This window comes from Leptonychotes weddellii, chromosome 15 (genome assembly GCF_054177405.1).
Source record: "Leptonychotes weddellii isolate Sample4059 chromosome 15, ASM5417740v2, whole genome shotgun sequence".
Lineage (NCBI taxonomy): Eukaryota > Metazoa > Chordata > Mammalia > Carnivora > Phocidae > Leptonychotes > Leptonychotes weddellii.
The window spans coordinates 42,725,617-42,739,870 of record NC_138383.1 but is presented as its reverse complement, the minus strand read 5'-3'; the positions used below and the strand labels follow the sequence as shown (position 1 = coordinate 42,739,870).

The 14,254-nt window shown below is 54.5% G+C and overlaps 1 protein-coding gene across 3 annotated transcripts in view; it reads left to right on the top strand.

The window, feature by feature from the left end:
• Positions 1-13,481, top strand: part of ALDH3A1 (aldehyde dehydrogenase 3 family member A1) — a 25,178-nt gene extending 11,697 nt beyond the window's left edge. The window contains exons 1-11 of one of the 3 annotated variants that reach the window (XM_031038452.2): positions 6,440-7,306; positions 7,782-7,948; positions 9,437-9,668; positions 9,894-9,979; positions 10,203-10,411; positions 10,620-10,737; positions 11,229-11,370; positions 12,017-12,183; positions 12,512-12,611; positions 13,045-13,175; positions 13,277-13,481. In XM_031038452.2, coding sequence (XP_030894312.2) covers positions 7,787-7,948; positions 9,437-9,668; positions 9,894-9,979; positions 10,203-10,411; positions 10,620-10,737; positions 11,229-11,370; positions 12,017-12,183; positions 12,512-12,611; positions 13,045-13,175; positions 13,277-13,291 — 1,362 coding nt within the window. In that variant the 5' untranslated portion in view covers positions 6,440-7,306; positions 7,782-7,786 and the 3' untranslated portion in view covers positions 13,292-13,481. Of the gene's footprint in view, positions 1-6,438; positions 7,307-7,781; positions 7,949-9,436; positions 9,669-9,893; positions 9,980-10,202; positions 10,412-10,619; positions 10,738-11,228; positions 11,371-12,016; positions 12,184-12,511; positions 12,612-13,044; positions 13,176-13,276 lie in introns of those variants that run through there. The other 2 variants (XM_031038454.2, XR_004078698.2) reach the window with 2 other exon arrangements.
• The last annotated feature ends 773 nt before the right edge of the window (positions 13,482-14,254 follow it).

The window sequence follows — 14,254 nt, the reverse complement described above, 5'->3', positions numbered from 1 at the left end:
TATACACATACCTCATCTTCTTTATCCATTCATCAGTCAATGGACACTTGGGCTGTTTCCATAATTTGGCTACTGTGGATGATGCTGGCATAAACATAAGGTGCATATATCCCTTTGAATCTGTATTTTTGTAATCTTTGATTAAGTACCTAGTAGTGCAATTGCTGGATAGTAGGGTAGATCTATTTTTAACTTTTTCAGAAACCTCCATACTATTTTCCACAGTGGCCATACCAGTTTGTTATTGTCTGTTTTGGGGGGGGAAAAAAAAACCATCCTAGTCAGTGGTATAAATAAAGTGGTATTTCATTGTACTTTTATTTACATGTCCTTAATGACTATGATGGCAAGCATCTTTTCATGTGTTTATTGGTTATTTGTGTAACCTTTTTGGAGAAATGTCTGTTCAAACCCTTTGCCCATTTTTTTTAAAATATTTTTATTTATTTATTTGAGAGAGAGCATGAGAGGGCGGAGGGTCAGAGGGAGAAGCAGACTCCCTGCCAAGCAGGGAGCCCGATGTGGGACTCAATCCCAGGACTCCAGGATCATGACCTGAGCCGAAGGCAGTTGCTTAACCAACTGAGCCACCCAGGCATCCCACCCTTTGCCCATTTTTAAATTGGGTTCTTTGTCTTTTTACTATTGAGTTGTAATAGTTCTTTATATATTCTGATATAAGTCCCTTACCAGATATATGATTTGCAAATATATTCCCCCATTCTCTGGGTTTTCTCTTAACTTTCTTGATGGTATAACTTATAACACACAAGTTTTTAATTTCGATGTAATCTAGTTATCTTTTTTCTCCCCCTTTGATCATTTGTACTTTTGGTGTTGTATCTAAGAAATCATGGCCTAACCCAAGGACACAAAGATTTGTTCCTATGTTTTCTTGTAGAATTTTTAAATTTTTAGCTCTTACATTTAGGTTGATGATCCATTTGGAGTTAATTTTTGCATATGGTGTGAAGAGTTCAATTTCATTCTTTTGCATGTGGATATCCAGTCATCCCAGCACCCTTTGTTAGAAAGACTTTTTTTTTTTCATGGAATTGTCTTTGCATCCTTGTGAAACAGCAATTGATGTTGAAGCTTTTGGTCCGGGGGCCATATTTGGAGAAGCACTGACTTAGTCTTATACTTTTTAAGAAGGTGATGTTAAGGCCTGGGGTCATCAGATAGGTTCCCAGGAGGTGGTATTTGTGTCAGCGGGATGAGAGCTGGATCCACCTGCCAGGGCAAGGTAGAGGTTACCTGAGCCCAAAGAGATAACCCAAGAGCCCACTGCATTGTATTCACAGGGGAGATACTGTTCACCAGGGGAGTCAGGCTAACGGTGGGTTCTGCCCACGTGGACAACCTATGGGGCAGCCAATTGATGATCAGATGTGACAGTTGGTCAATTTACAAAAACAAGAACAATGGTCAACTATTCCCGAAGTTTCCCTCCCAGGCTCCCAGGCTCAGTCCCGTCAAGAGAGGCATCGTGCATGGGTTTATGTGTCCAACTTGCGATTTCAAGTTTCTGGAGGGCCCCTCCAGATCTTGTCACAGGTTTTATTCCAAGGTTCTAAACCCAAGAGGCTTTTCTACCTCCCTCAAAGTACGCCTCTGATACACAGGTGGACAGCCTCGGCGCAGCTAAGGATCAGGCCCCCTTTGTGACAGTGTGTTCTCATCCTGCCTGTGACCTCAGCTGCGCGTGAGACCCTCTTGTGGTTCCCAGGCTGTCTGTCCCTGGCTGCCCCAGGTCAGAAACAAAGCCAGGACTGTTTTCCCCACGGTCTGTGCACGAGGTATTCCCACAGGCCCCGAGCGTCCACGTCTCTCCCCCTTCCCTCTCTAACAGAAAGGAGAGACATAACAACCCCATGTACTCCCCATCGAATTATTTCCCATCTGCTTTTAAAAAGAAAGTGGGTTTTCCCCTCCAGCAGCTACTCTAACCTACATGTTCCTTGAAATTTAAGCAAAGTAACTTTTTTTTTTATGCACCTTCCACTAAGCAAAGTGACTTTTAAGCCCATTTTTTTTATTCATTCAAAACTGTTTTGCTAGGTTTAGGTGAATTTGCTGAAAATCATCTTGCTAAATGATTGCTAATTTCTCTCGATCTTTGCTTGGACCCTGCCCTGCCCCATCTGCTGATTTGGGATGGTTTGGTACATGGGCCTGTTTCCATTATTCTCTGAGGCCTTCCTATATGCCACATGCTGGGGATACAGTATGGAACAAAAGCTGAGATCTCAGCTTTCATGGAAATGTGAGTCTGGGCGGAGGGGGTGGCGGGAGGGGAGAGGACAAGGAGCGAAGAAAAATAATCCACGAAGAATCACAGATACACATATATGACCGCAAGTTGTGGCAGATTCCTGGGAGTAAGGAAGCTATTAGTTGGGGGTGAGAGTGGGTCAGAGAAGCTGAGGTCTAAACAGGAGTGAGGGTTACCCTGGTGCACAGTGGAAGAGGAAGTGTTCCAGGGAGCGAGACTGAGCATGTGCAAAGGCCCTGAGGTGGGCAACCGCCTGGCTCATTCTAGGACTGCCAGTGGACTGGAATCCAGTGAAAATGTTGGAAAGTGGCACGAAATGAGGCTGGCAAGGCAGCCCAGGAGTCAGACCGTGCAGTTCTCAAAGGCCACGGAAGGTTTTTTTCCTCAGAGAAGTAGAAAGCCACTGAAGGATGTCAGCGGGCAGAGAGATGTTCAGGTCTTCATTGCCCTGTCGGTGTTTGGAGAAGGTACCGTAGAGAGGTGGGCAGGGACTCAGGACAGCAGGCAGGTGGCATTGGCGGTGGCTTCGGAGAGAGCACGAGACCATCTGGGCGTTGGGATGGAGTAGCGGGGCGAGGATGAAAACCTAAAAACCATGCATGCGCAAAACCATCTGCGACAAGTCAAGCATATGGTAGAACCGCAACTCTCCGCCAACAAGAAGCTAAAGCTTTGGTTTGCCATGAATTTAAACAAGGTTCAAGGCTCCTTGCTCCGTGACCGGGACGAAGGCTGCTTCTTCTAACGAGAGCAAGAGCACTCAGCGTTTCCACAAAACTTTCTGTGTGTGCCGGGCACCGTTCGGCATCGTTGCCCGTGCTTGGTTTTTCCAGTCGCTTCCATGGTTCTCCTCGGGGAGGTCAACTTCATGCTAAAAGATGAAGGAGGAAATGAGAGGGATGAAGGCAGCTTAAAGCCACGAAGGCTGCAGAGGAGTCTCACGGAAGGCGGGCGGACCCAAGGACCAGAAAGCGGGGGGCCCCGGGGGGCTCATCTCTCTGTTTCTTTCCATCTCATTTTTCAGATGAGGGAAACTGAGGCCCAGAGAGACTAAATAGCGTGTCTAAGGACATACAGTCGGTAGTGTTCGGCTGAACATTTCCAGTGAATGCATTAAACAGTGGAGCTGACAATCAGACCTCGGAGGGGTGGGGACTGGGGCGGTCAGGGAACTGGGGAGTGGACGGGGAGGGCTGAGTCTCCAGGGAGCTGTGGTCATGCTGAATCCGCTCCAGTGACCTTGGGCCTTGCAGTCTGCCCTCCACTCAATATCCAGTTCCCAGGAGAGTGTGGGGGACCCGCGTTCCCCCTAGCTAAGCTACAACAGAACACCCCAGTTGACTATCTCACTGGCAAGGGGTCATCAGCAAAGATCACCAGGTGCCACCACCAGGAAAGCAAGGGGGAGGGTTCCAGTTGACATAAGAGGCCTGGTGCACCCACTTGGTCACTTTCCATCTCAGAGCATGCCCCTACCTTCCACCCACTACCCAGCTCACCAGCCCCCCCCGGCCCCCGTCCCCCAGGCACCAGATCCTGCCCCGGTTTCCTCCAGCTATTCGGGAAGGTTTCCCATTCTGCCAGTCTGGGTTGGGGTCCTGTCATTCTTTACCTGCATTCCTGCAAGCTGCAGCTTCCAGTCCAGACCTCACCAAGACCGTGCCCTATTCAGAAGCATCCTCGAGAAACAAGGTCTGATTTTGATAGGCTATGATAAGCTCCTTCATGCCCACCTAAACCCACAGGCTGCCCGGCCCCCGGGGCCTCCATGAGCCCCTCGCCCCTGGAGCCTCATCCACCCCCTCGCCTCCTGCTGGCAACAGCGTGCCCATCACAGCTTATGATTAACTGCAGCCGATGCATGACCTTGTTCAGTCTCTGTGCCTTTGCTTTTGCTGTTCCAAGCCCTCTCGCTGTTCCTCGTGTGAATACCCCTCACTCAGCACAGACGCCGCCCCCCTCCCGTGGCCCCCTCATCCTTGTCCCCGTAACGTCTGTACATGTTCCAGTTGCTACAGTTTCGTATTGTTTTGGAATGTTCTGTTCATTCCATCGTTCGGCAAATATTTATTGAACAGCTACTATGTGCCAGACACTGTGTGAGGATTATGGCAGTGAGCAAACCAAATTCTAGCTGGAGGGCAACAGGGAGCAAAGGAAATAAGTAGGCAGAGAGCATGTCTGGGGGCAACGAATGCCCTGGAGAGAAATAAAATGGAGGAAGAAGACCGAAAGCGGGTATCTGGGGCAGGGCCTCCTAGGGAGGGACGAGAAGGGCTAGAACACGTCCCTGGGGGTTTGTAGGCCCCTATTGGAGGCCTTATGCTTTCCTCTCAGTGAAATGGGAAGCAAGGGCCCCCAGATGCTGCCTGGAGAAGAGCCTGCTGGTGGGAAAGGGCAGCGCAAGTCTGGTAGGGAGGAGGCCAAGAGTCTGCAGCAACAGGACAGGTGTGAGAAGTTAAGGGAAGCGACATCTGCCTCCTTCCCCGGTGGGTGGCCCAGAGGAGATGCCCAGCAAACATCTGGTAAAGAGCAGAGGAAGGGGCTTCCAGATGCCTGCCTTCCTTCCCCAGCATCACTGGTTTCCTGGGTGACCACACAGAGGGAGATTCCAGGCAGTCATTCCTGGTTCTTGGCCTCGTCTCTGCCCTTCAACAGGAGGGCAGATCTGCGCAGAGAAAGCCCCCAGCCTGTCGTGCCCCGGGTGGGAGATCACTCCCTCCGTGGGACACCTGTGCACATGGCCGAGAGGCGAGGGGGACGCGCTTTTGGAGGAGCTGCGTGTGTGCTCACCATGCCTCGTGCCTCACCCCCTGCTGACCTTACATAACAGGGAAATTGGGAGAACAGCCTCTGGCAGTGGAACTTCGGAAATCTGGGAGAGTTACGTGCCAGGCTGAATCAATCAGAACCCCCTTGCCCAGGGCAAACACAGAGGCTCCTTCTGAAGATTGGATGGGAGCCCCGCCCAAGCCTTCACAGACTCATTCTTGCATTTCAGAAGAGAAAAAAAAATAAACCACCCAAGGCCTAATCCCCAAAGCTGGGGTCAGAGGAAGTAGAGGTCGTTAGCTAGAACCCATATTCGCACGCTGTTTTTTGTTCTTGTTACCCAAACTTCCTGGGCAGGGACTCCCAGGCCAAGTGGGCGGGAAGAAGGGTCCTTAAATGTGTCCCCTCTGGGCTGCTCATTCCAGAAGCTCAAGCCACTGGGAAAGGCTGTGTCAAAGGTATTCTCTCCACTCCCCCTCCCACCCCGTCCCCCAACCCCGTTCTTTTATTTTTTTTTCCCCCCTAGGTGGGACTATCCAGCGTCTTTCAGCCTCCCTTTGCTCACCTGTAAAACGGACTCCTAACAGTTCCTTCTTCATGGGCGCAGCCATGGAGTTTTTGTGAGGATCAAAGGGGGTGATTGAGGGGGAGTCATCCACAGGGACACCTGGGGGCAGAGTCGGCACAGGTGAGGTGGGTGGGATGCAGAGCTGTGGGAAGGTGGACTGGTCCGGGGAAAGGAATTCCATCAGCTCTCCTTGGGGTGCCAAGTGCAATGTTAGATGCTCTCCAGCTCCATTAATCTCTGTAATAATCTCTGTAATAAGAGACGATGCCATTATTGATGCCATCCACAGAGGGGGCTCCTTCCCAGATACCCCAAAGTTCTGAGTGCTGGACCTGGGGTCACACCGGGCTCTTCCACCCTGGGCCGCCCAGCCTTGGTGGCCAGTGGCCAGACAGAGCCTGCTGCCTTGGTTTGATCCCCCAAGTCTGAGGAGGGAAGCAGGACCCTCCTGTAGAGCTGTGTGGCTGGGGTCGTGGTCAGCTGGGGTGCCCTGGATGCCCGCAGGGCCCCTCCTCTCTGTGCAAAACGCCTGCGGTGGGGGTCAGCACCGTGGACAGGGGACCCAGTGGAAGCTATGAGAAACCGCTTGCTGGAATTTGAGCAGGATTACACACACACACACACACACACAGCTATTTCCAGTTTGCAAAAAAAAATTATATATACCATATATACATATATTTACATACATACATGTGTATCTGTATACTGTATATGGTATATATAATTTTTTTTGCAAAATGGAAATAGCCTTATTGTGGGTTTTCTTTTTTTTTCTGATACTAGAAGTTATGCAGTGTCTGAAAGTGGTTGGATATCTCTGGGAGGGACGGTAAGGAATTGCCGAGGGAAAAGGGGGAAGGGAGGTTTTTCTCTGTGCCCCTTTCGTATCTTTTTACCCTTTCTACCATGAGCACGTGTTACCTATTCAAAAAGGTACAAAACATTTTTAAAAATGCAAGCTTGTTGCAAAAGAAGTCAAACACCACAGAAGATGAACGCAAAGATCATTACTAATCCCACCCCTACCTGTCGTCACCATGTTGGGGGCTAGCCTTCTGGTCTTATCTTCCGTGTGCAAGAGCTCACGTACACACGCGCACGCGCCCACACACCTCTAGGCACATGCCTAGTGTTCCTGCTGTTCTGTAACCTGTTTTCTTTCTTATGTCTCGTGCTTATGCCTCGTGCCTGGGACACAACCGGCACCGAGAGCAAGAGAGCTGCACCTCCCTCCGAAATCCTGCACAATCATCCATTACATAAGTGCTGTGTACCTCATTTCCATTGCTGATGGCCGTTTAGGATGTTTCCAGTATTTCTGTGTTATATGCAACCTTCATGACCTTGCTTATTCATGAATGTTTAGGAACGCTGAGATGTCTGTAAGCTCCTGAATGTGGACCTGCGGTATCATAGAGAAATACATTGTAAAGGCTTCTGCTGGAGGTTGCCAGATGGCCCCCAGGAGAGCCATCCCAGTTTGCCAGTATGGTAACTGGCTTGCACCGCTAGCAGGAATCCCCTCCGCACTTCTGTGCGGAACTCTGAAGCTCTGAGAGATTTCTGCTGGCACGCGCTCTGTGTCCCACAGGTGTTAAGGCACAATCTGGCTTAAAGACCAAGCCTGGTTCCACTGCAAAGCAACCCGTGTTTTTGCAAACGGTCGCGGAGCCAGAAAGGTGGCGCAGGTAGGCTGATGCTGGGTTTTCTTTAATCAGCTGGCTGTGGAGTCACAACCTGAGCCGGCCAATCTAATCCGGAAAGGGACCTGGCTGGGGGCGCAGAGCTCTTGGAGTGTTTGCCTGCCAGTGTCTTCCAGTTTGCAAGCGGGCAGAGGTGGGAGTGGGGCTTGAGAGATGCCAGGAAGGACCTGCCCCAGCACACTGCCGGGAACTCACCGTGAGCAATTAGGGTCGCGTGTCATTGCTTCCTGGCCCTCCCTGCAGATGAGTTTGTCATCAGCTCAGGGGCTGTTGAGAGGGCCAGAGGGTACCAGCCATCTGGGTTAGGGAGCTGAGAAGGCAAAAGCATGCCATTTTCCCAGCGCTCCCGGGGAGATCGTCCTCTTCCTACAAAATTAACGCGGTGTTGGAGCAGTGAGGGTGCTAGCCCTGCAGCCCCCGGGTCCAAGGTGTTCTCCACCCCCTCACCCCCTACCCCCAGGCACCATGAGCAAATTCAGTGAGGTCGTGCAGCGGGCAAGAGCCGCGTTCAACTCGGGCAAGACCCGCCCGCTGCAGTTCCGGATCCAGCAGCTGGAGGCGCTGCGGCGCATGATCAAGGATCATGAGAAGGACATCGTGGGAGCGCTGACCGCCGACCTCCACAAGGTGCGCCCCGCTTCCCCCCACCCACCCCGGAGGCTGGAACAGCAACAGGAAGGGTCGCTGCTCGCGTCTGGGACATCTGCTGCGCGCCTGGCGCTCTGTGCCCAGCTCTTTGCCTAGAACCGCACCTTGTCCTCAAAGCAGGCTGCCTGAGGTGGGACCCTTTTATAGAGGAGGAAAAGTGCAGCTCAAACCATCAGACGCTGAGATGGGGCACTCAGGCCACTCCTTCCAACCCATTCTGAGCTCCGGGTTTCCTCGCAGCCCAGCGCAGGGGCCGGCAGCTCCTTCCCCCCATCTGCCTGCCATTCCCTCCTGGCTTCACTTCCTTTCGCATCCAGCCCAGAGCACGAGGCCACCCTGTTTAGCCATGTCCTGTGCACAGGACACCCTGAACTTCTTGTCTCTCATTCCCCCAGCCCTCAGCCCCATGCACGGCCACCTGGTCCCCCCCCACCCCCACCAGAGAACATCCCAGCCTGGGGTCCCAAAGGGCACCCCGCTCTACAGGGTATCCTCCCTCCCTCCCCACCCATCCCTCACCCTGAGCAAAATCAGACACCTCCCAATTCTCAAACCCTTCACCTTGCTGCCCCCAAGTTGCCTGGCCCTGCTCCCACAGTTTGATTTTGCCTTGGAGAAGAGCAGGGGGTTAGCTGGAGCTCATCCCCCTCCTGTGCTGGACCCTTTGCTGCTGCATTTTTAAATCTCTGGTTCCTCACCTTAATACAGAAACTTCACAAATTCTGTTTTGCTCTTTCACAGCCGAAGTGCATGGAAGAGTTGTGTATTTTGCTGTCTGCTCCTCCTTTCTCCTCACCCCTGCACAATGGCTTCCTCCCCACCCACTCCAGCAGGATCCTTGAACCCTCCGCTCATTCCCTCCTTCCCCTGCTGAGGTTCTTCTGGGTTTTGTCCTCCCTTTGGCAGTCTTTTTTCCTGCACCTGTTTCTTCAAGGTGACCTTCTTAGGGCTCCATCCTGAGTTCAAGTCTCATTTCAATCTATAAGCATTCCTGGACACACCTCTGCTCGGTTCTCTCCACCCTTTAATGACCTTCAAATCACTGCCCAGGTCTGAGGTCCTCGCAGGCACCATGAACTTGACATGTCCAAACCTGCCTGGGCCCCCAACGCTGTCAGAAAGGGACCCTCGCGGGCCCACCAACCCAGTGGCAAATACTTAGCTTTGCTCGCACCCCCTGTGCCTTCTCTGGCCCAGGTCCCTGGCCTGGGGAGCTCCCAGTGAACACCCACCATCACTCTGGCAGCTGAACATAACCGGGCTGTGTCCAACATGCCGACCCAGCAGTCCTGTGAGGTCCAGATCACACTCCCATTTTTCAGATTAGGAGGCTGAGGTTAGGAGAGGGTAAGCAGCTCAGTCAGGGTCCCAAATCTAGGGAACAGTGAGCCAGGAGCACAGCCAAGCCCCGGTGACTCCCTCGATCTCCAACCGGTGAACTCACACGGAGTCCTGTCTCCACGGCAGAATGAATGGAATGCCTACTACGAGGAGGTGGTGTATGTCCTGGAAGAGATCGAGTACATGATCAAGAAGCTCCCCGAGTGGGCTGTGGATGAGCCCGTGGAGAAGACTTCCCAGACCCAGCAGGACGAGTGTTACATCCACTCAGAGCCCCTGGGCGTGGTTCTCATCATCGGCACCTGGAGCTACCCCTTCACCATCACCATCCAACCCGTGGTGGGCGCCATTGCTGCAGGTACGTGGGCCCCGTTTCAGGAGGGAGTCACCAGGGATCACGGTCCCACCCCTCCTGAGCTTGGCCAGAGATGGCGGGGAGCTCAGGCCTGGGGGAAGATGGAGCCCCGGGCTCAGGTCGTGGTCTGATGGATCTGCCTTTCACGCGGTCTGATGGACACAGAATGGATGGGGCTCCAGGCTTGGTCACTGGGAGGGCAGGACTCTGACTCCCTGATCTCTGCAGGGAACGCAGTGGTCATCAAGCCCTCGGAGCTGAGTGAGAACATGGCCAACCTGCTGGCCACCATGATCCCTCAGTACCTGGACAGGGTGAGGTGCTCGCCGGGTCTTTGGGGGTTGAGAAACAGTGCATTTTTGCAGCAAGAGGCTAAGCCTTGGGTTGGGGCAAGGACAGCCGGCCTCTCCCACAGAGATGAAAGGAGCCCCGGTGTTGGGGAGTGGGGGGCGGTGTTCTATTTGATGGTGGCTGGCTCGCCAGGGGGAGGAGGGGTTGTGGTCTTTCCTGAGCCTCGTCTCTCTCCTTGCATGGAAGGACCTGTACCCGGTGATCGATGGGGGTGTTCCCGAGACCACAGAGGTGCTCAAGGAGAGGTTTGACCACATCCTGTACACCGGGAACACCGCCGTGGGGAAGATCATCATGATGGCCGCAGCCAAGCACTTGACCCCCGTCACACTGGGGCTGGGGGGAAAGAACCCCTGCTATGTGGACAAGGACTGCGATCTGGACATTGCCTGCAGGTGAGGCGTGCGGCGTATGTCTGTGCTGGAACCTTCCAGCTCACGCAGACCGAAGTCTTGCTCTGAGTCTAGGCAGCCTCTGGCTTCTGCTCCCTGAGAGCTTTCCTCCAGAGCCCAGCCCCTTGTGCCTCGATCCCGGAATAAGATGCTTGTCTGGGGGGAGCCTCCCGTGCCTTTCAGAATGCAGTCTAATCTGGAATTTTCACAGACGCATCGCCTGGGGGAAATTCATGAACAGCGGCCAGACCTGTGCGGCCCCCGACTACATCCTCTGTGACCCCTCCATCCAGAACCAAATTGTGGAGAAGCTCAAAAAGTCCCTGAAGGTGAGTGTGGGCCCCCCGGGGCTGAGTGAGAGAGAGGCTGCAAAGCAGTGAAGTGGGTCTAGACTTTAGAAAACACTGGATTTTCTTTTTTTCTGATCCTAAAAGTAATCTACACTCACTGTAGATCATTTGGAAAAAGATTATAAAAGAAAGAAAAAAAAAAACTCCACCCAGAACCCCACCACCCCAAGACAATCACTGCTCACGTGTTGGTATGTTCCCTCCCATTTCCTTTCTGCGAATGCTCACATTTGGTCCTATCGCCAAGTCCACACAACCGTGCATACATTTCTTTCAAATGATGCTGTCTCGCAGCAGTTCGTACGCAATGAACGTTTGGAGGACCCCGATGTCATGGCAGTCTGGTAGCTCTTGGTGTCGCTGTGCACCAGCTGGGTGGTGCCCCCCCTGTGATCCAAGGTCACCTCTCAGCCAGTGGCCATGATGAAGGTCCGCATCTTTACCTGAAGCCAGCCTCCTCTTCTCTATAGGAGTTCTATGGGGAGGATGCCAAGAAGTCCCGCGACTATGGAAGGATCGTTAACTCCCAGCATTTCCAGAGGGTGATGGGCCTGATGGAGGGCCAGAAAGTCGCCTACGGAGGCACTGGGGACGCGGCCACCCGATACGTAGGTGCGTGTGCTCGCCCTTGGCAAGAGCACTGCTGCCCCCCCGTTATACCCCCCCACCCCCGCCGCCCAGGCTGCCAGGGTCCCCGCAGGTTGGTGGCGAATGAGCACAGATCCTTGGGGAGCAGGCACAACCCAGTGGCCTGGGGTGGGCTGTGGGGCTGTCGGCAGGCAGGGGCCTAGCCCCAGCCCAGAAGCCGTCTGCTCACAAGGCCCAGAGGGCAGCTCCCTCTTCCCCCCACCCCTGCATCAGCAGGGGATACGGACCGAAAGACCACAAGACCAACAAGAGCTGAGCTGGAGGGGCCCCCAGGGCCTGGGCTTGCAGGTCACCAGATGCGACCCCACTTTGCACCCAGTTTGGCAGGGAATGAAGAGCTCCAGCAGGGGCTCAGGTGGCGGGGCAGGGCACAGTGCCTGCCCCCTCACAAGGTGGACCCTGTGTCCTCCCCCCGCCCCATCTCGGTTATACACAGTTCTCCCCATGGTCTGCCGGGATGGAGCCGGGCAGGTGGAGGCCTCGTCCAAGCCCCACCTGAGCCTCGGCAGCCTCACCTGTACACAGGAATGGAAGGAAGAAGCTAGATGCCGGGGCTGCCAGGCGGCCCGGGGCCTCGGCAGCGACTGATCTTGCTTGTGTCCTGCCTCAGCCCCCACCATCCTCATAGACGTGGACCCCCAGTCCCAGGTGATGCAGGAGGAGATCTTCGGGCCCGTGATGCCCATCGTGTGTGTGCGCAGCCTGGAGGAGGCCATCCAGTTCATCAGCCAACGCGAGAAGCCCCTGGCTCTCTACGTGTTCTCTCTAAACGACAAGGTGGGCCTGGGCTGCCCTCCCCCCGGGGTCCTGGCATCATGGGAACAGGAGCTAGGGGTCCATGGACCCGGGTTCAGATCCCAGCTGTGTGACCTTGGGCAAGTCACTTAACCTTCTGAGCCCCTTTCTCAGCTCTGAAACCAGTCGTTTCCCACAAAGTGTTTGACACCTGGGGAGAGTGGGAGGCCCCAACTGGGGTTCAGACCGCAGTGTGGGTCTGCCTCGACCAGCTTGGCCCTTGAGGCTCTGGGATGCGCCCAGACAGGGTGGGGAGGGGCCTGGGGTGCCCCGGGAAGGAGACTGAGGCAGGGGCTGGGTGCCGTGGCAGGTGATTAAGAAGATGATTGCAGAGACATCGAGCGGTGGGGTGACAGCCAATGACGTTGTGGTCCACACCTCTGTGCACTCCCTGCCTTATGGGGGTGTGGGTGAGTCTGGGGCTGAGCTCATTGCCCACCTGCCCCCTACAGATGTCCCCCCTCTCCCAGCCCTGGGTTGGGAGTTCAGGAGGGAACTCAGACCCCCACGAACCCTCCCCTGTGGACCTCTGGCTCCTGTCAGCATATCCACCAGCCACGTTTGACCTCGAGACCCGAGAGGCTCCTAGAGGCCCCCTGGTACACCAGGCCTGCTTCATGGAGGCCCCGAGAGAGGGGACAAGGGCCAGAGGTCACACAGCTCTCTGGTGGCATCGCTGAAAGCGAACTCTTCGGGGCACTCTCCGTTGTCCCCAGTGTGGACTCCCTGGGGGATCCTCCAGGGCTCGGCCATCCCTGGGAGGCTCAGAGAAGGGGTGCATGAGGGCTGTGGGCGGGGGCTGGGGGTCCCTGGGGCTGAGCCAGCTTCCCCCCCCACCTGCAGGAAACAGTGGCATGGGCTCCTACCACGGCAAGAAGAGCTTTGAGACCTTCTCCCACCGCCGCTCCTGCCTGGTGAGGCCTCTGCTGAATGATGAGTCCCTCAAAGCCAGATACCCGCCGAGCCTGGCCAAGGTGAGAGGCGGGGGCGGAGGCTGTCCCAGAGACCAGGCTGCAGGGAGCCTCTGGGCCCAACAGGACATGCGCCTTCCTGTCCCCTTGTGTCCTCTTCACAGATGACCCGTCACTGAAGTGGACCTGGCTTCCCCGTGCTGCACCCTTGCCTCTCTGCCCAGCCCTAGGAGGATTGTTCCTGGAGCCCCCCTCTTGCTCCTCTGTGGATCAGTGCATGCCCCCACTCCCATCTGGGCCCTGGGCTTCCCTTCCCCAAGTCCCCGCTGCCCCTTTGCTGGACATAGACCAATAAAAGCTCACCAGCCAGACAAATGTGTGTGTGTGTGTGTGTGCACGCTTCCTTTGCAACCCCCCTCCATTCTCTCCAGTCCCACCCACCCCCCCTGCCAGTTCTCATCCTGACTCTCAGCGGAAGTCTCCCCATGGTCCCGCATTGGCCCCCGGGGGGCATGAGGCAGGAGGCATCGGTGTCCGGGAGACATTAATCTTGCATCTAGACCATGGGAGTCAGCTCCATTTCTGGAGTGTATCCAGAGAAGGCAATGGCCAAGGAGGCTGTCTTGATGGCACATGGCTCAGAAACTGGAGGCCAATGTGCTCCTCTCAAATTAGGTTTGACCCCTGGGCTAAGTACCACGGAAAATGGTACCACTGAGTGGTCTTCTTTCTTCTGCTCTTGCTCCTCCCCAGGTCATTCTTGCTCCTCCCCAGATGAGATTGCTAGAAAAAAGCGTCCTTCTTCAGCTCAGGTTGTGATCCTGGGGTCCCGGGATCGAGCCTCTCCTCCCTCTCCCCCTGCTCGTGTGCTCGCGTTCTCTCTCTCTCTCTCAAATAAATAAATAAAATCTTTTTTAAAAAAAATCAGATCATGGGCACCTGGGTGGCTCGGTTGGTTGGGCGACTGCCTTCGGCTCAGGTCATGATCCTGGAGTCCCTGGATCAAGTCCCGCATAGGGCTCCCTGCTCAGCGGGGAGTCTGCTTCTCCCTCTGACCCTCCTCCCTCTCGTGCTCTCTCTCTCGCAAATAAAAAAAAATTTTTTTTTGAAAAAAAAAAAGATCATGCCACTGTGAGAGCAAA